Here is a 21,227-nt window from a genome sequence, read left to right as displayed (position 1 = left end):
TGCAATAAAAGCATAAACATATGATATCCTCCACCTTTATAAGCACTCGCTGTTTCTAACTCAATACATTTAATAAAAAAGACTAATTTAACTCAATTGTTGATCCTCAGTTTCATCTGGCATAATCAAGGCTGCAAAACCAGTGGAATTGCCTAGTCATTTCATCCTAATATATCTAAACAATCTCCCACTCAGACTCACTGAATTCTGGGTCTAGGGAATCAGGTCTTTTAGCATGAGTGGATGATTTGGAACTTTTTCCTCTTTGTTGATCTAATCCTGTATCGAGATCCTCATAAAAGGTTGCATGCTGCTTATGATTCTGATTCTTCAGTAACCTTATTTTTGAAGCAAAAGCTTCCCGTAGTTTTTTCTGAAAGAACCAAGAAAGTAAAGAGGGATACATCAGTTATTGTCAATATTGCATTGCTTTCTAACTATCCCACCACTCAACTTCTCATAAATAAACTGTTGTATGCAAATGCTTAAAATATTTCTGCCAAAGTACCGCCAATTTGCATAAATTGACTTGTGTATGTGAGAGAGAGGGCAGAGAGTGGAAGAGAAAGCAATAGAGGCATACCTTGTAAGACCCAACTTTTGTCGCTTCACAAGAGATGGAGCAGAGTTCAGTACTTTCCACCATAATGCAACTTCCACCAAGCTTCACCATATCAGATGATTGAGCAGTTTGTATGCCTTGCTTGGTAACATCATCATCCCTAGACTCTTCATCAATGGAGCTATTGAATGTTCCTGGAATGATGCAACAAAACATTTTTTTTTTTTTCAAAAAGTAAGAATGGAAAACCATTGGGATATCAATAATATCTCAACGCAAATAGATGAAATGAATTGCAGAAACATTGCTAGAGAGCATTAATAATAGAAAGAGAAAAAAAAAAGACTAGTTACCAGCTTCTGCATAAGACAAAGACTCTGATTCATAAAAATTAGACCCCCAATCCACACACGCACAAACAAAGAGAGAGATCATGATGATATAAATACTTACGAATTGATACTGCTGAGGTATCACCACAACTAAGTTCAGCATCCATAACTTTATTCTCACAGGACTCAACCAAACTAACAGAGTCAGGGGATGGTATGTCGCCAGAGTTACAAGCACCAGCATCTATCTCTTCCCCTCTTTTCATAAAAGAGTTAGACCCTTGGACATCATTTGAGGCTGGGAGTAAAATCTTGGCTCTACAATCCAGTACCATATCATTATCAGCATCGAGTTGATGAGATAACAGCACCTTGCTTGAATCTTTATTTCCAGGGGGGATTATATCTGAAATCTCATGCTGGATTTGCTTCTCCTTAACGGCAATTTCTTTGGTACCAACTTCTGGCTCTATGGTCATCCCATTGATCCCAATATCCACATTTTTCTCCAAAGATAAATCAATACCCACGCCCTTAACAGGTTCAACAGAAGATGAGTGTAGCAAATTATCTACTCTGCAAGGTACCTCTTCAATATGCTCTTCTTCATCAATACCAACCGTTGGCTTTACATAGGCTGTGGCCTTGGCATTTCCTCCCACACCTGAGTGAGAACCGTCCTCTTTCTGTATATCCAATGATGATGGAAGAAGCATATCTTGCATGATTTCTGACCAAAATTGTCTAACATGGTCACGCACCGTCTGTAAGTGATCTCCAACATTTTTAAGTGTGTCCTGCTCAGGAAAGCAATCAAGTATAAGACAGATAGCAGCACTGGGAGCAGACTTAATGTAAGAAGAGCTAAACTAAAGATGATACAAAAATGTGATGCGGTGACTTGAAATACATCAAGTCATGTGGCCCACCCGTCTTTTATATTTTCAATTGGTTTTGGAAATGACTAGTGACGTAAACTCTTTCTCTCAACTGACTTGAACTTGTATAAAAAGGCAGCCTGCGAATGTGAAAGTCAGAGAGAGACCAAAAAAAAAAAAAAAGCAGCCGCTCAATGAGAAATAGAGAATGCATTGAGAGAAAGAGACGTAGATGCCACATAGCAAAGAATTTTATTTTCTTCGTAAATCCGCAGGCACTAGAGAATTAAAGAGAGTTTTTGGCCTTCTCTTCATTGTAAAATAATTCTCTTTCGTCAGAGTGTGAGATTTTGGTCATATTAGGGCTTTGAATTTTGAGTGGTTTTCTCTCTACTACTCTTTGTACTCCATCTTTTGCAAATGGATTTTCTCTTGGTAGTCTCTGCATGTAGATGTAAACTTGTTAAATCGAACCATGTTAAATTTTGGGGTCCTGTGAGATTGGGATTATGTTCTTTTCTGCTTCTTTGAGATCCTAAAATTATTTTTCACAACAAAGTTTATGGGATAACAGTACCTTGCTTGAATCTTTATTTCCAGGGGGGATTATATCTGAAATATCCTGCTGGATTTGCATCTCCTTAACAGGAATTTCTTTGATACCAACTTCTGGCTCTACAGTCATCCCATTGATCCCAACATCCACATTTTTGTCCAAAGATAAACTAAGATCCATACCCTTAACAAGTTCGACAGAAGATGAGTGTAACAAATGATCTACTCTGCAAGCTCCCTCTTCAATATGCCCTTCATCAATACCAATTGACTCATCATAGACTGTGGCCTTGGCGTTTCCTCCTGCAGCTGAGTGCGAACCCTCCTCTTCCTGTATATCCACCGAAGATGGAAGGAGCATATCTTGCATGAGTTCTGACCAAAATTGTCTAACAGGGGCACCCACCGTCTGTAACTGACCTCCAGCATTATTAAGTGCATCCTGCTCAAGAAAGCAATCTAGTATAAGACAGATAGCAGCACTGGGAGCAGACTTAATGTAAGAAGGGCTAAACTAAAGATGGTGCAGAAATGCAACAAGATGGAAACTACACAGCATGACACATCCAAATCAGATCAAATTTAAACATCTGAAAGATCACTAAAATGTTTGAGCGTTACTTACAAAATGACTCTTTTAGCATTACTTTATCATAAGTACCTTTTGAAAAATAAAAGAGAGCCCAACACTCAGGAGACAACTTCTCAATTATGCAGAATTAAATGAACTAGGACCCAAAAACTTCATAATTCAAACTGACAGCAGATTAATACATATTTGAATTGAACAATACGTGGAGGTTATCAAGAACTAGATGTTCAGGAAGCACGATGAGGAGACCATTTTCATTCAGTAGAATGCCAAAAATCAACCACCACACGTAACGCAGGGGTCTTAAAAAAGTTTAAACAGGAAATAAAAAATGGTACCTGGCCCATGATCTCATCCACCTCCAAGCACATGGCTTCAAGCTTATGCATCATGTTCCCAACCCAGGCAATCCCTTCAGATCTGTTCTCCATACTGAACACAAGCAACCATGCTTAAAAAATCCGCCTTTTAGATGCAGAACAAAGTTTTAATTTGTTCACCTTCTACTAAGAGCGTTATACTGCAGCCATTCAGATTAATGAGTACTCAACAAGCACAAAAAAAATATTAGCCATATTTTGGGTTGCTGGACCATATGCTAAAAAAAGGGAAAAATGGAAAACATAAAGCAGATATAATCCAACCAAGTGAATGTAACATTTACTTATCTTTTCAAGAAAGGCACAAAATGAATTTTCATAATATGATTTGCCAGCTAAAATCAAGTGTAAAAATTACATATAACATAGGCATTAGCTGGCCAACTGTTGCGTAAAAACATTGATAATGTCAATCATTTAGACTGAAATTACTTGGGCCATTCTTAAAGAAAACAAGAATCTATTAGTACCATCCACAGCAACAAAAAGAAAGCGCATCAGTGCTCGATCAGTAAAGTCCATATTTGGAGCATAAGAGAAAGTATTAAACATGTTGGAACTAACCGAATAATAAAATATAGGGGTAATTGTCCTTTCCCCCCATGAACTACCAATCGATTACCATATACCCCCATCAACTACCAACTTTACATTACAACCCCATCAAACTACCCTTTTGTTTCCAAAACCCCATTTCCATCAGTCAAGGTCGTTAAGTCGGATGGTCAATCCATCACGTGCGCGTAAAGTTGGTAGTTGATGGAAGTATATGGTAATTAAGAGGTAGTTCATGGGGGAAAAGATAATTACCCAAAAAAAAAAAAAAAATGCATACGCATTCAAGGCATGTGACGCGCACGTGATGGGTTGACCGTCCAACTTAACGACCTTGACTAACGAAATGGGGGTTTTGGTAATGAAATGTAGTTTGATGGGGTCGTAATGTAAAGTTGGTAGTTGATGGGGGTATATGGTCATCGAGTGGTAGTTCATGAGGGGAAAGGATAATTTTCACTAAAATATATGTACATGATCAAACTTTGGCCTCAATATTGTCAGTAATCAAATGATCTTGGTTTCATGTTGCAAATTCTCACAGTAAAAGTAAACAATAAAAAATTCATATCAAGAATTAAAATCAAATAATTTATGAAACCTTTGAAGTGTGATCAAATACTGAGATTGGGCCAAAAACCAACCTAGTTACTTCTTGCAAAATCTAAGCCAAAATTCTTCACTTCCAGGAGCTTTCGAACAGCCCTATGCCAGTGCTATATTACATTACCAAAACAAAGAGAAGTCATGCAATGATCAACTCTAAGACCGCAAGTATCGATCATGCTTTCGAGAATCGAGTAAAATCCCGACTTCAGAAACTTATTCATGCTAACCTCAAGAATGATTCAGAGATGCTTTCACGAAAACCGAGGTTTTTATCACCAAACTAGAAAAATGACAAGTACATTAAAATCCAGCTCCAAACCTTTGTTAGCCCACCATTAACATAAGTTTGATTGTCAGATTTGGAGTCCTTTAAATTGAAACCTTGTCAATTATCAGAACTCAACAAAACAGCTGGGCTAAGTTGGAGAAATTCATACAACAACCAGAAACCGAAACAACATTAAATATAGAGAAACCAAAAGAACATAAGACACAAGACCCTTCAATTGTTTTCTCCTCTGTCCCTCACTTTTCTCAGCGACCAAACATGGGGAGGGACAAGAAACCTATTGAGTCAAAGATACCCAAACTCTAATGATCAACTATCAAAAGCACCCCAGAAAAACCATAAACCACCAAAATACCTAAATTCAATAAGCTCTTCAAAGGCAACACAAACTACCACCATGAAAAAATAAGTAAACCTCAAAGTACAGATGATCAACATGCCAAAACGCTTCTAAAGTCACTGCAAGCTACTATAAGTTAACAAAAGCAAGAGACCCATATGCCGTACAAAAACATAAAAGCCATGAATTTGATCACTCACAAGTTCCAAGAATCGACACCCATGAGCAAAAACCTTGACAACTCGAAGAGTTCGAGGAAACCCAATTCTGCAGATGCTCAACAGACCATAAAAAGGTAATAAAGGAAGAAAATTGAAAAAGACTTTACGACGGCCCAAGAAGACGCAGAGGTCCCGGCGGAGCAATAAAAGAAGCGGAATGAAAGAGTGAGAGACACATAGGAAAAGTCAATGACTGGTTCAAGAACAAAACACTCTTTAGGAGTCAAACCGATATCTACTTCTTTATCATCGCTTAAAGTGATTGTTTCGTAATGGACTTCAACAATAAATGCTGTTGACGTTTGTAGGCATAAAAGTTTATCTTTGCATCTACACCACGAAGATCATTTTCAATGGAAGAGCTAAATGTTATTTTTATCTAAAATAATTTTTTAAACGTTTAAAAAACCTCTTACATTAGATTAGCCAAAAGAAAATGTAAAATAGATGTTTGATTGAAAGAGCTAAAATAAAAGCTAAATGTAACAGCACTTTTCAAGGGAGTTATTTTATTTTTCATTGTTTCTCTCACCTATTTTCTCCTTTTCCTAAATATTTTCCTACTTTTTCTCTGCATGTTCTCTTTTTTCCAAAACTTTTCTCATTTTTCCTCTCACATGTTCTCTTTTTCCCAAAACTTTTATTACTTTTAATAATATTTTAATAGAATAGATAGAAATATAGCTAATCGGATGTAGAGACATTTAAAAATGGCTTAACTAAATTAGATAAAAGTGAGTTTTGAAAAGTCATTTTACATAAAAATATGACTCATCCATTGGGAATGCTCTTATGAGACTAGATTTTTCCTTAGAATCTATTTTATAATTAAGAGTTAAAATTGGTGCATTTAATAATAGATATACATAATATTATATTATTTAAATTATTTTAAAAAATACATCAGCACTTAAAATTCAATAGTTAATAGGCACTGCTTGCCGAATACAATATAAATTAAGCATTATAGAATTACTTATATATTAATTATTGAAGTACTATACGACATAAAAAAAAAATTAAAAATTAAAAAAAAAAAAATTGTGCTCCAAATTAATTCAAAATGTAGAGGAACCAAATTGAAACTTTCTCTTCCCTTTCCAAAGGAGAGTGAAAGTTGTAACATGTAGTTAAGTCCATGTTAATGCACTTTCCAAGACAAGAAACATTAAGTTAAAGTCAAGCCAAGTGGTATTGTCCTGCGATTGAAGAGAAATACTATACTTCTCAAATTAAGACTAATAGGCCGTGGCACACTAGTTTTATAAGATATTTGTGTTGTATATAGTATTACTCTTTTATTTTCTTTGTAATGTTTAGGGAGGTTAAATTTGTTTAATTATTCATCAATTATAATTTGTGTCCATTAAAATACAATAGTGCACTTAATAGCCTTAATGAGTAAGGGTTTAGGTTTGCCATTTCAAAAAATGCAATTTTAAAAATAGAAAATATTCGACTTGTGTTTTAAAAACTTAACTAAGCGGTTGGCAAAATCGCAATTTAAACTTTAAAATAGCAGTTTATCCTTTTAAAATTGTGTGTTTTTTTTTAAAAAAATACATACTTAGCTAGGATTTGAAAACAAAGATTTTCTAGTTTTTCAAATCGCAATATTTTAAAAAAGCAATCCAAACGATTTATTTTTTGAGATTTGATTTAAAATCGCACTTTTTGTCTATAAAATCATAATGCTAAATACAACTTAAACCTAACCCTAATTTTTGTTGATGTAACCTAACCCAAATTTCTAACTTTGGGCTAAGCCCATTATTGAATTACAAAATAACAAACTCTTAAAAATTGAATACTACAAACTAATAGAACTAAAATAAAAATACATGACCCAACAAACTCGTCTTGTCCCGCATCACAAGGTTTCTTATGATTTCCTTATTAATGGTATGGAAATTAACATGGTTGAACTTCTAGAGCGCGCGTACGTGGCTATGAATAAGATGAATGGGATGATAAAGAAATAGATATATGAAAACAAAATATTCCTTAATATGTTGTATTTTTCTCATTTATATATATGAAGAGTAGACGAAAATGCAATATGATTTACGTTTCAAGTTCGGGAATCATATCGTGTTAAACGTACCCAGGAAATACTTTTCAACTAGAAAACCGTTACCTTCAAAGCTCAATAGTCAGGTTTAAACCCACTATTATCGCCTTGACTGACGAAAATGTTGTATGAATTCAAAGCGTATCTACCGCAGCAATTTACAAATTAAGAGGTAGCCAAACCCAACTTTATAATTACTTGCTCAGAAAGAAAGAAAATGAAAAAGAAAGACTTGTGACTTTTTAACGGTCTTATGACATACGTAAAGAAGAAAGATACCTTTCATTGACAATAATTTAATAAATGGGGAAAACACACTTAATTCATGCCTGATTTACACTTGACCCAAAATAACATTGGCGACTATAAGTATTTTCTTCTTTTAGTTGGTACCTTCCGTCAAGCATTTGACTTAATTATATATTAATGTACTAATTTTTGTTTGAAATACCCAGATTATTATGATTTTTAGAGTTTTTTTTTTTTTTTTTGACATGTCCATATAAGAAAAGAAAAAGGTGGAGGGAGATTCAAATTAGTGGCCTTCATCACTTCATGAGACGTAGTCTCAACTGATTAATCTACCCATAAAAAACAATGATTTCAGGAGTTAAAATGAAGGATTTGTCATTCAAAGTACTTTTTTTTTTTAAAAAAAAAAAAAGTGAGAGATGAGTGTAACCAAACCATCTTCTTAGGTTTTGGGTTGGTTCGGCCACCTCCAAAAAATATTTTAGAGGTGGTTGAACAACCTCCACCACCCTAAGATGGTCGGCCATGCACGTATCATCTGCAATGACTCAGGTATCATCATGAATAGCCTATCATTAGCAATGTGGAATCGATTAAAGCTCTTACATTATTTGTGACAACTTTTATTATTATAAGCAAGGACAAATGTTGTTGGTGATATAATTAGCGATGACACTTACGTCGTCACTAATAACCTTTATCAATGGGGCAACAACAACTTATTAGAGATGATAGGTCATTGTTAAAATTCATCAAGAACGGCTTTTAGACTTTTAGTGATGACTTTTTTGTCATAGCTAAATACCAAAATTCTTGTAATAGACCCCTCACTTCCTTTTTTTTTTTTGTTTTTAATTTTTTAAAGTTTTTTTTGTTTCTTGAAGGGTAATTTGGATATTTCATGTAAAAAAATGTGCACAGTCATATCACTTGCCAAGTTTCCATCAATTTTGACACTAAACTCTAAAAAGAAAGGATAGTTCAAAGGGGACAAGTATCACAAATGGTATTTTGGGGCTATCCGCAAATGACATGTTTGTCCTTGGGAAAAGTGTATTTTTCCTTGAAGAAAATGTTGTCAAACAAGGGTGAAAGCAAATTAATTTACAATTTAGGGTAGCTGAACCATGTCTCAACCTTTTTTTTAAGACCTTGGATTTTGACGTAAAAAAATTTCACGCATAAATCACACGCAGCATGTTGATCAGGGTCCTAATTAAAAAGAACGTTAGTTCAAAGGGGATCGGATAAGAATGTCACAAATGATAGTTTATAGGAAAAAGTCAACATACGTCCTTCAAACTATCACCTAATCAATAATGTTTTTCCAAACTTTATATTACGATAATGTCCCATTAAACTCATTTGTTGTTTTCAATGATAGGTAAACAAAATACCTCGCTTGGCTTCAACCAAATTACGCAATGTTACTGCAATTGAAAGGCTGATCAATACCTTCAGTACTCGTTTTGAAGTGCCATCTTTTGCTTTCTTTAAGCCGACTCTGGACCTAAACCAATCTCGAGAACCCATTCCTGCTATTAAGAATATAATCAAAACAAGGATCAAGAAAACATCCGTCAAATTCATCAAGTTTTAGCATTTATAATGTCCTGTTTTTCTCACCGACCAACCAGACAATCATGTCTTGTTACAAAATGTACGACTGCCACCCAAGTAATAAATACAAAAAACAACTCATATTTGCATTATTAACTACGTTCAATCATAGAAAAGGTATCATATTTTCCAAACAATATGCAAATTAACACCCATGCATGCACAACGTACCAGATAATAGCCAGGCTCTGAAAGAAATGCGCATGCAGCCAAGATCTTGGAGCAAAAAGGCGGGCGGAGACAGTATTATTAATGGTAGTAAATTAAGGAGCAGAAAAGCTTGTTAAAAGAATAAAAGGACCCATAGCTCAACACAAGCTTGTGTTTATCTTTCTTTCTTTCCTTCTTTGTTGTAATTTTTATTTCTATTTTTCCTCAAAAGATGTTCAACAAGAACTATCTCTCTCTCTCTCCTCATCTTCTTGTTTGTTGTTCTGTCTGTCTCTCCCTCATCAATCAAAGCTACAACTCTTGCTGATGTGAATGTTGTGCTGTGTTATGGTGAGTTGGTGATGTCTGTACGTGTTTTTTCTTTGGTTTGAGAATTAATTTAACAAAGGGAAGCTGAGGAAAAGAAAAAGAAAAATGGAGAGAATTCATTAAAGGGATGGTATAGAGACAGCAGAACAATCTGTGACAACTGACAACTTACTTTGGATTTACTGTTTATTACTTATCTTTCTCAAAAGGGACTTCACAATCATTGATAAACATTATTCATGTAATTATTGTTTACTGTTTTATATCTGGCTAGGATTTGGCTCCAGTTTTTCTCAAAGCCGGATTGGTTAGAATCTATGCCTAAGATCTATCTGGTGGTTACACCATATTATAACAATGAGACCCAAAGAATTTATCATCATTTTAAGGAAATTCTCAAAGTGTTTTTTTTTTTTTCCTAATCAAGGAAATTCTCAAATGGTTGAATATGTATTAGGGTGACTCACATCACTCACTCATGCCCTGATCAGTTATCAGACTTGAGAAAAAGTGCCTGTTATTTTCATCTTCTAGGCTTTTTTTGTGTTGTTCCCAGCAAACAGATGCTTCTATAATTACGTTCAAGTAGAATATATATATTTAGTCTCTTCCGCTTACCTTTTTTTAATAGGAAAAAAATAGAAAGAGATCGCAAAATGCATGCAACTGCACATATTCATGGCTCGAGTTTTTCTCAAAGCCAAATTGGTTAATAATTGTGTATGAAGTGTAATGCTAAAATGAAGACCAATGTCCTCTTAATTATATCCTCCCAGAATTGACGTAGCTTTCAAAACTACCATTAGATCAAAATCCAATAATATCTATCACAAATCTAACTGTAATTTTAAAAGCTGTGTATAAAAGAAGAACACGGGTTTTCTTTTTAGCATTACTCGTGTATAAAAGGTGTATAATGGTTGCAATTGGTATTAATTTCCTAATCACTTTCCCTTACAATTATTCAACTCACACACACGACGTGGGACCAAATTTCTCTCTACCAAGCTTTGACAAGTCTTTCTAACCATGTTGCTAAATATGTTGTATTCAGCCTGAAAACAATTACACAGCCAATCCTCACACCCACACACATGATGTATACTTTCAAGCCAAACAAAATTATTGATCGAGAAATTAATTAACAGTATATTTGAAATTCAAGATAATTCAAGTGATCTCATTCTGTCTAGCTACCTATCTCCTAGATAATGTAAGACTATAATAATTACATACTAAGAATTAATTAGAACACATTAATACAATAATTCACAATATTGGACATACTATATATATATAGCATACGCAATTTGTTGATGTGATTAGCCAACTTCTGCAAATTAAAAGCACTTGCTAACAAGTTTGCTCTTCCTCTCTTTACACCTCACAAAAACCCCAAGAAATTGTCCATACTATTAGAAAGCTTAAATTACAAGATCAAGAAGATAGCAATGACAAGAACTGCAATTGTGCCAACAATTCACTTGTTCTTGCTCATCCTCCGGACATTGCAGTCAAAACTCTCTTGCACTTTCCAATGTTCATCCACATTCCAAGCAGCTGCAACAGAAAGAGGGAAAATTACAAGTACTTTATAAACTTTTTTTATTTCAAATAAAAAAAATACATCCCACCTAAAAAGTTCCATAATTTAAGTTGCACTCCTATCATACCACTACTATTCTAAAAGATGTTTAGGGATCGGACTTAGGTTCCGTTTGTGTTGATGTAAAATATTTTTCGATGTTTGGCGTGTATGAAAAATTACAATATATATATATAATTTCATTCAATCATATTAAACTTTAAATTATGAAAATGTTTTGATTAGGTTCTTACCGTGTCTTAAATAAGTCCCGACTAAGTCCCAACGGTGTCCTAATTAGGTCCCAACCAAGTCCCAGTCGGGTCCCATTGCGGTCCCAATCAAGTGCGAGGGTGGCCCCAATAGATCTTTGTCGCGCCCTGGTCAGGTATCGGGGTGGGTCTTGATGGGGTCCCTGTGGGTCTCAGCGAGGTCCCAGTCTGGTCTCTACGGGGTCTCGGTCATGCTCTCAATCAAGTCCCGGCAGGGTCTCGAGAGGGTCTCGTCAATGTCCCGGCCAGGTCTATCAATTTGAGAATAAAATACTCAAATTCAGAAAATGGTTTATAGTTTTCAAAAATGAAAACCATTTTTCGAAAATTTAAGAGGCTTTTTCAGTCAAACCGAAAAATATTTTCCATTGACTATTATTTTTCGTCGCACCAAACACAGGAAAATATGGAAAACATTTTCTAAAAAACATTTTACCTCAAAACTAACATAGCCTTAACTGAAAAATCAATAACACCGAGACCAATTTATACCACTACTAAAGTAAAGGGATTAAAAATGTACTTGACCCAAGATAATGAGACAAGGATATTGTTATGTTTGTCCTTACAAGATTTGATATAGTGCTATCAACGTTTTTAATTTATAAGTGTTCTCAATACTAACTACTTTAGGCCGAGCGGTTGCGGTTATGAAAATTCAATAACCACCTAAGGCTGACAAAGTTTTTTGGCAATTGGTCCAAGGGTGTTCTGGTAGTGGTTCGACGATTGAAGTATAATAAGTTCAAACTCAAAAAATAGTTTATGGTTTTAAAAAATGGTTACCATTTTATGAAAATTAAAGAAGTTTTTTATATCAAATAAAAATGTTTTTCATTGACTATTATTTTCGGTCACACCAAACACTAATTAATACAAAAATTATTTTACATCAAAACAAACTAACAAGAATTTTCTTAATTACCAGGTTTATTGTTTCAAACTAGTACGAGATGTAAAGTTTGTCAAATTTTGGTACAATTGCATGACCACAATTTTCAGTTAATATTTGTCGTAGGAAATAGTTTGTCGTCGTAAACTATGGGCTTCCTAAATTTGCTACGATTATCAAGATTTCAAACATTCCCTTCCTTTTCTGAAGTCCTATTCATAACAAAATTACGAATTACGGCAGATTAAAATAACACAAATAAACAAATATACTTCAAACAGAAGACCCCACTTAGGTTGTTAATTTCTACCACATCTTTTTGTTGTCTTCCTTTTACCGCCGTAGTGTTCCTTTTTCGTCTCTCCACGTTATACGTTACGAGGTTAGAGTATGTTAAGAATCTTATTTTGTCAGTTTGTCCTTAGAAGTGATTAAAAAGGGATGTTTGGTTCGAAATAGGTTTTTTTGCCCCAGTAGAGAACATTCGCACCTCTTTGGCCAAACGTTCGAGGTCGAGGCCTTTGTCTTTTAGTCAAAATATTTTATTGCAGTTTCTCTTTTGAGAGGATGAGATCCCTGAGTCTTGTTCTAAGAGAAATAAAGTTGGGAGGCGAACCATGGAGTCAATTACCAGTTAATTGATTTTATTAGGGCATCACAGAGACATTTGAAAAGCATCATAAACGTTTGTTGAAATTCACAAATATATATATATATATATATATATATATATATATATATATATATATATAGTTTTGATATATACCATGTAAAAATACACGAGTGAAAAGAAAATATAAAAGAGAGAAAGTGGAAACGAAGACAGAGAATGAGATTGATGATAAAGCTACATCTTTACTATTGATGTGTGTTTTGCATAGCGTACACAAAATGTCTCTATAAGAAAAATGTGGTAGGTGAAATGAATGAAAACATGATAATCATATAAGGAGAATTGATTTCAATAATACATTAAAAGTAAATGACTAAATTAAAGAAAATATCAATTAAACTAGAACAGAGAATATAAAATACTTTAACAGGCAAAAATATGAACCCGTAGAGGGGGCCATTCTTTGCCTTGAGAATCCAACGGCAAGTAATCTTAATTGGACACAAAAATCAAAGTTAAATATAACAAGCAATTGTCACCTCCCAAAGAATAAAATTCTTCTTTACGTCATGTGTATGCCAAACTAAATGGAAACCTAGCCTCAAAATTCTTTCTTCAATCTTGCAATGATCGATATACAAAAATATTTTTTTATTTCTCTATCAAGATTACTTACCGTATTACAATAGTCAAGACTCATTTTCTCCTCTTCCTCTTCTTCATAGGTGTGCAAATTATTTATTAGAGTATTAACATAAGAATAATGTTATTTAATTAGTACCATATAAATGGATGGTGTAACAATAAAAATTAGCCTTTTGAACTGCACTTGAAAAAAAATAAAAAACAATGATTAATTTTTATTGCCACATCATTCTAGTTGTATGGAAGTAATTTATGTGTCTACTAAATAGAATTACTCTTAGGATTCGTTTGAATTTGCGATTTCAAAATATACGATTTAAAAATAACGATTTTAAAATGTGCGCTTTAAAAATGTGATTTTTAAAAACGTAGTTAGAAGTTTGGCAAAATTGCAATTTGACCTTTAAAAACGTAGTTTATCCTTTAAATTGTGCATTTTTTAAAAAAAACACACTATTACCTACGATTTAAAAACATAGAAAATGTGCATTTTCAAAATCGCAATTTTTTAAAAACCCAATTCCAAACAATCTATTTTCTGTGATTTGGTTTAAAATAACACTTTTTTTTTTATGATGTCACAATGCCAAACACACCTTAATATAATACATACACGTGTTGTGATGTTACAAACATTGGTCATTATTTCTCATTGATTTTTTTTTTTCCCCTCTTGACCATTTGACATCAAGTCTTCTTTATGAGTGTTATGAGGAAAAAACTGAATCTATGGTTTGACCATTTGTCATTAGATTATCTTCATTATTTATTCATGAGTTTTATGAAAAATATTTCATCTTACGTTTTCTAGCCGTTTGTCATTAAGTCACCTTCATGAGTTTTGATTTTAATGGTTTGTCATTTATTCATAGGCTTTAAGAGGAAAATTTTATCTTGCATTGCTTTTTTACCGTTGGCTATTAATGGTCTTTAGTAAAAGCAATGAGCTCAATTTTTTTTATAAATTAAGCCCACCTACCAGCATCAAGGACTCACTTCTTAGGCTCCAAAAGAAAATGATCGTACAGCATCTAAACCCATATTCTATTTTTCGAACAAATTTTCTTTTCATAAGCCATTGAGCTATAATTTGGTCTTTCTTTCTTTTCTTTTTTTGGTGTGGGTTTGTCCCTCATCTTCTTTGATCAAAGGGTTGTTCATTTGATCTTCGTTACTTGGAAGTGCGTCCTTAACGAAGGTACATGTTATAGTCTAATCCTAGAAGGTTGCGTGTCAAGAGATCTAATCGCACCGAGTTATACACTCTGGGAGGCACGAAATCAACCTTTAAAAACAACGCTCTAGCGTGATTTTCTAGCTTCGAGAGATTTTTCCTTGCTCTATTTTTTTGATTTATTGTATTCTATTTATCTTATTGTTAATTGTTCGGATTAATATTATTTAGCATCAATAAGAATTTTTGCACCATCCATTTAATTTTACAACAATCTTAAATGTTGAATATGGATGCACAAATTCTTGCTGCTGCTAAAGTTCTTCCAGATGCTTCAAAAATTGAACCTTTTGATGGAAATAATTTTAAACATTGGCAACAAAAGGTTCTTGCAGTTTTAGATTTTACAAAAATTTCTAGTGTTCTAACTGAGCCTAGACTAGATGAGGAATCTGAAGAACAATCCAAAGAATTAAGAAAGTGGGAGATGGCTAATACATTATGTGTGAATACTATATTAAATTCTTTATCTAATGAATTGTTTGATGTTTATTGCAATTTTACAATTGTTAGAAATTTATGGGATGAATTAGTTGGTAGATATGTGATTGAGGATGATGGTACTAAGAAATTTGTTGCAAGCAATTTCTTACATTTTCAAATAACCGATGAAAAGAATATTATTTCTCAAATTCATGTGTTTCATAACATAGTTGCTAAATTAGCCAAAGAGGGTGATGGTCTACTCGAAAGTTTTTTGACCCAGTGTCTTGTTTAAAACTTACCCGACTCTTGGAAGGAGTATAAACTCCATTTCAAACAAAAGAAGACTTTCATGAGTCTTCAACAAACCATAGTGCATATTAAAATAGAAGAAATGAATAGGTCTTTGGAAAAGGTTAACAAAGCTAAGGAAATTATTTCCAAAGCTAATTTAGTAGAAGAGAGATCTAGTAGGCCTCCACAACACTACAAGAAATTTGACCATAGGCCCAAAGGAAAACCTTGGAATAATAAGGAAAGATTTAACACATCTCATTCTCTAATACAAAAGAAAATGGTCAATTGTTTTGTCTGTGGCAAAGCAGGTCATTATGCAGCGGTATATAAGCAAAGGACTACCAACAACTACAAAGGACCAATATCAAAAAACAAGGCAAATGTGACGGAAGTGGAAGAGATCATTGCAGCTGTCGTATCTGAAGCTAACATGACTACGGAAGTAAAAGGATGGGTGATTGATTCTGCATCTATTAGGCACATTTGTGGAAAAAAAGAAGATTTATCCTTCTACACATCAATAAAGGAAAATACTGAGAGGGTAATTGTTGGAGACAATAGATCTATGCCTATGGTAGGCAAAGGGAAAGCTCTCTCAAACCTAACTTCGGGTAAAACCCTTTCACTCTCCGATGTTCTACATGTTCCTCATTTCTGACACAATCTTGTTTCGATACACTTGCTTGGTAAGGCAGGACATAAGGTTTTATTTGATGGTGGCATTGTTACCTTAACTAAACATGATGAGTTTGTTGGTAAAGGCTATGAAGATCAAGGTCTTTTTGTATTAAATATTGCTAATATTATTAATGAAAATTCATCTTCTTGCGCTTACTTGGTTGATTCTATTAATATTTGGCATGGCAGACTTGGATATGTAAATCTTGGGTACATCAAAAAAATGAAAGAATCCAGAATTATTAATTCACTAAATGAAATCAATATGGATAAATGTGAAGTATGTGCTGAGACTAAAATCACTAAAAAAAACCTTGTAAATCTATTACAAGAGAAACTGAACTTCTTGGCTTAATACATAGTGATTTGGGTGATTTATAGCACACAATGACTAGATGTGGTAAAAAATATTATGTGATATTTGTTGATGATTACTCTAGATTTACTAAACTTTATTTATTAAGATCCAAAGATGAAGCCTTATAAATGTTCATAAAATACAAAATTGAAATTGAAAATCAAAAGAATAAAATGATTAAAAGACTAAGGACCGATAGAGGTGGTGAATATGAGTCTAATCCTTTTAAGGAATTTTGTGAACAAAATGGCATAATACATGAAGTAACACCTCCTTATTCACGGGTATCTAATGGAGTAGCCGAAAGAAAGAATAGAACTTTGAAAGAAATGATGAATGCTATGCTTGTTAGTTCCGGGCTACCCACTAACATGTGGGGGGAAGCCATTCTTTTGGCTTGTTACATTCAGAATAAAGTGCCTTATAAGAAAACCGGTAAAACTCCTTACGAACTTTGGGAAGGTCGTAAGCCTAGTTTGAAATACCTCAAAGTGTGGGGGTATTTGGTAAAGGTTATGCTACCCGAGTCTAAAAAGAGGAAACTTGGCTCAAGAACTTGTAATTGTATTTTTATTGGTTATGCTTGCAATAGTTCATGTTATAGATGTTTTGTTATTAAGAGTGGTGTTTTAGATTACAATACTATTATTGAATCCGAAAATGTTATTTTCTTTGAGAATGTGTTTCCTTTGAAAAATAAGGAAAAATTATTGCATGAACCTTCTTTTACTTATAATGAAATTGTTGATGATGTGTAAGAATTGAGGAGAAACAAGCGAGCTAAAACGGAAAGGAATTTCGGTAATGATTTTATTGCTTATATTGTTGATGATGATCCAACATGTTATAATGAAGCAATCAAATCTATTGATGCACATTTTTGGTTAGAAACTATTAATAATGAATTAGGTTCAATTATGTCTAACCATACATGGGAACTTGTTGAGTTACCTCCTAAGACCAAACCAATTGGTTGTAAGTGGGTGTTCAAGAAGAAACTCAAACCGAATGGTACAATAGATAAATACAAGGCGCGCTTGGTGGCTAAAGGCTACAAGCAAAAACAAAATATTGATTATTTTGACATTTATTCTCCGGTTACTAGAATTGCATCTATTAGAATATTGTTTGATATTGCTTCTATTTATAAACTTGTGATACATCAAATAGATGTTAAGACTACCTTTTTAAATGGTGATTTAGAAGAATAAATTTATATGGAGCAACCCGAGGGACTTGTAATCCCTGGTCAAGAACACAAATTTTGTAAATTTGTGAAATCTTTGTACGGATTAAAACAAGCTCCTAAACAATGGCATGAAAAATTTGACAAAGTGATGTTGTCTAATGCTTATTCTATTAATGGTGGAGATAAATGCATTTATAGCAAGTTTAGTAATAATGAAGGTGTCATTATTTGTTTATATGTTGATGATTTGCTTATTTTTGGAACCAACATTAATATTGTGCATGAAGCTAAAAGATTTCTTTCATCTAATTTTGATATGAAAGACATGAGTGAAGCTAATGTTATATTGGGCATTAAAGTTCTTAGAGATAATAATTGTATTACTTTATCTCAGTTACATTATGTTGAAAAGATGCTAAAAAGATTTGAGCACTTTGATTATTCACCTATGTCTACACCATATGATTCTAAAATACACTTGGTTAAGAATCATGGTGATAGTGTTTTACAAGAGAAATATGCACAAATCATTGGTAGTTTAATGTTCTTGACAAATTGTACACGCCCTGATATTGCATATGCTGTTGGTAGATTGAGTAGATATACTCATAATCCTAGTGCTAAGCATTGGGATGCAATTTATAGATTGTTGAGATATTTAAAAGGCACAATTAATTATGGTTTGTCATATTGTGGTTTTCCTGCTATATTAGAAGGGTATTGTGATGCTAACTAGATTTCTGATTTAGATGAGTTAAAACCTACCAGTGGCTATGTGTTCACATTAGCAGGAGGAGCTATATCTTGGAAGTCCTCAAAACAAACTTGCATGGCAAGATCTACAATGGAGGTAGAATTAGTTGCCTTGGAGAAGGTTGGAACTGAAGCTGAATGGCTAAGAAGCTTATTGATTGATTTGCCTTTATATGCTAACCCAGTTCCACCTGTTTGTATTCATTGTGATTGCCAAGCTGCCATAGCTCGAGCTAAAAGCGAGATCTATAATGGGAAAAGTCGACATATCTGATTAAGGCACAATATTGTGAGGCAACTTATTGAGACCGGTGTAATGTCCATGGACTTTGTGAGGTCAGAAAGGAATTTGGCAGATCCTTTGACCAAGCCACTAGCAAGAAGACTAGTGAGTGAAATATCGAGGGGGATAGGACTAATACCCAAATGATGACATTGTGATAGATACCCAACCTCTGTGATTGGAGATCTCATAAATGAGGTTTAATGGGAAACAAAGTCACAAGTGATCATGGTGTGATACTGTCATTCTATGTTATTTCACTATCTTGTTGAGAAGATTATTGATGAGTCCATCCCTATGGTATAAGACAATACAAAGATGCAGGGTGATTAATGATGAGTTTAAAATTCTTAATGGTTCCATAGTTCCTACCTGTTGGGATGGGGTGTTACCTGCACATACTCTTGATGGATACCACCTATGTGAGTGTGGAGGTGGTGCTGCTTCCTATGAGACTTTGGTAAGTCTCTAGAGCATTCATGAAATCCAGGGGCGCATGGTCTATATAAGGCGCCAACCTGCAGAACAACCCAATTTTTTTTTATTTCAATTTTTTTTTTTCTTTTAGAAAAAGTTATGTGGGTGATAAGTTTGCTCAACTTATGGATTTGGTTAAAAGAGTCTAACTCTACCACAATTTATTAAGTTTCTACTTATTTATCCTAGGTGTGGTTAAAACTTTAGGGTACTACATCGATACATGCTCTCAATCTCCTTTTACTCTAGTGTTTGTAACATGTGGGGGATTGTTGTGATGTTACAAACATTGGTCATTATATCTCATTGCTTCTTTTTTTTTTCCTCTTGACCGTTTGACATCAAGTCTTCTTTATAAGTTTTATGAGGAAAAAACTGAATCTATGATTTGACCGTTTGTCATTAGATTATCTTCATTATTTATTCATGAGTTTTATGAAAAATATTTCATCTTACATTTTCTAGCCGTTTGTCATTAAGTCCCCTTCATGAGTTTTGATTTTAACGGTTTGTCATTTATTCATAGGCTTTAAGAGGAAAGTTTCATCTTGCGTTGCTTTTTTACTGTTGGCTATTAATGGTCTTTAATAAAAGCAATGAGCTCAATTTTTTTTATAAATTGAGCCCACCTACCAGCATCAAGGACTCACTTCTTTGGCTCCAAAAGAAAAGGATCGTACAACATCTAAACCTATATTCTATTTTTCCAACAAATTTTCTTTTCATAAGCCATTGAGCTATTTTTTGGTCTTCCTTTTCTTTTTGGTGTGGGTTTGTCCCTCATCTTCTTTGATCAAAGGGTTGTTCATTTGATCCTCGTTACTTGGAAGCGCGTCCTTAATGAAGGAAGACACTATAGTCTAATCTTGAGAGGTTGCGTGACAAGAAATCCAATCGCACCGAGTTGTACACTTCGGGAGGCACGAAATCAATCTTTAAGGACAACGCTCTTGCGTGATTCTATAGCTGTGTGAGATTTTTCCTTGCTCTTTTTTTTATTTATTTATTGTATTCTATTTATCTTATTGTTAATTGTTCGGATTAAATATATTTAGCATCAATAAGAATTTTTGCACCATCCATTTAATTTCACAACACACACACACACACACACACACACACACACACATATATATATATATATATATATATATATATTAAACCAAATTAGCTAATTGTGTTGAGTAATGTTACAAGTCCTTCTTGTGTCCCTCTAAGGATGATGTGGCTCTTAAAATTACCATTGGCCTTGTAATTGATCACTATTAGATTTTGATCAAATTGTGATTTTAAAAGCCACCTCATTTTTTTTGGACACAAGAGTGACATAAGTGAGACTTCTAGAATTTCTCAAATTGTGTCACTTCTTTTAGTTACTTTTTTCCTCTGAGTTTAATTTAGTTACTTTCTAATTAAAGAGCCATTCACGGCAATGAATGAATATTATGATAGAAAAACCCATTCACACTAGTAGAAAAATATTATAATTTAATACAAATGCATCCATCCAAAACCACAAAATTAAGATGATATCCTTTATATGAAAATGTTGTTTACATGGGCCTTTATGATTATATGGCCAGTAGAGGAAAGATGTTCACATAATTCAAAACATCCTTAAAGGCACGTAGTATGGCATGTAAGTCTCTCTCTAGCATTCTCAAGAAAATGACAAATTGCAACAATCCTTGTATATAAATCTTATGCCCCATTTTGGAATTCTTCAAAACTCACCTCTACACTCACTAAGATTTGTATACCATGGCTTCCACAACCCTAAGCCATTTCCTTT

At 33.7% G+C, this 21,227-nt stretch overlaps 1 protein-coding gene across 1 annotated transcript; it reads right to left on the bottom strand.

Annotated features, from left to right (window-relative positions):
- Positions 1 to 5,562, bottom strand: LOC132172298 (uncharacterized). The gene is made up of 6 exons (XM_059583770.2): positions 5,293 to 5,562; positions 3,258 to 3,351; positions 2,350 to 2,769; positions 1,016 to 1,691; positions 584 to 756; positions 1 to 373 (listed from the first exon to the last, which is right to left on the bottom strand). The coding sequence occupies exons 1-6, from the start codon at positions 5,313 to 5,315 to the stop codon at positions 176 to 178; spliced, it is 1,584 nt and encodes a 527-aa protein (XP_059439753.2). The 5' UTR covers positions 5,316 to 5,562; the 3' UTR covers positions 1 to 175.
- Positions 5,563 to 21,227: the final 15,665 nt, after the last annotated feature.

This window comes from Corylus avellana, chromosome 1 (genome assembly GCF_965113065.1).
Source record: "Corylus avellana chromosome 1, dhCorAvel1.hap1.2, whole genome shotgun sequence".
NCBI lineage: Eukaryota > Viridiplantae > Streptophyta > Magnoliopsida > Fagales > Betulaceae > Corylus > Corylus avellana.
The sequence above is the reverse complement of the archived record's forward strand: the minus strand, read 5'-3'. Positions and strand labels throughout refer to the sequence as shown.

What these genes read in the sequence shown, in the direction of transcription:
- LOC132172298 (XM_059583770.2), bottom strand. Translation starts at nt 5,315, where the DNA reads ATGGGTGTCGATTCTTGGAACTT. An exon ending in GGTGTCGATTCTTGGAACTT is followed by an intron (nt 3,352 to 5,292) that starts GTGAGTGATCAA and finishes GCTTGTGTTCAG; the next exon opens with TATGGAGAACAGATCTGAAG. An exon ending in TACCTCAGCAGTATCAATTC is followed by an intron (nt 757 to 1,015) that starts GTAAGTATTTAT and finishes GCATCATTCCAG; the next exon opens with GAACATTCAATAGCTCCATT.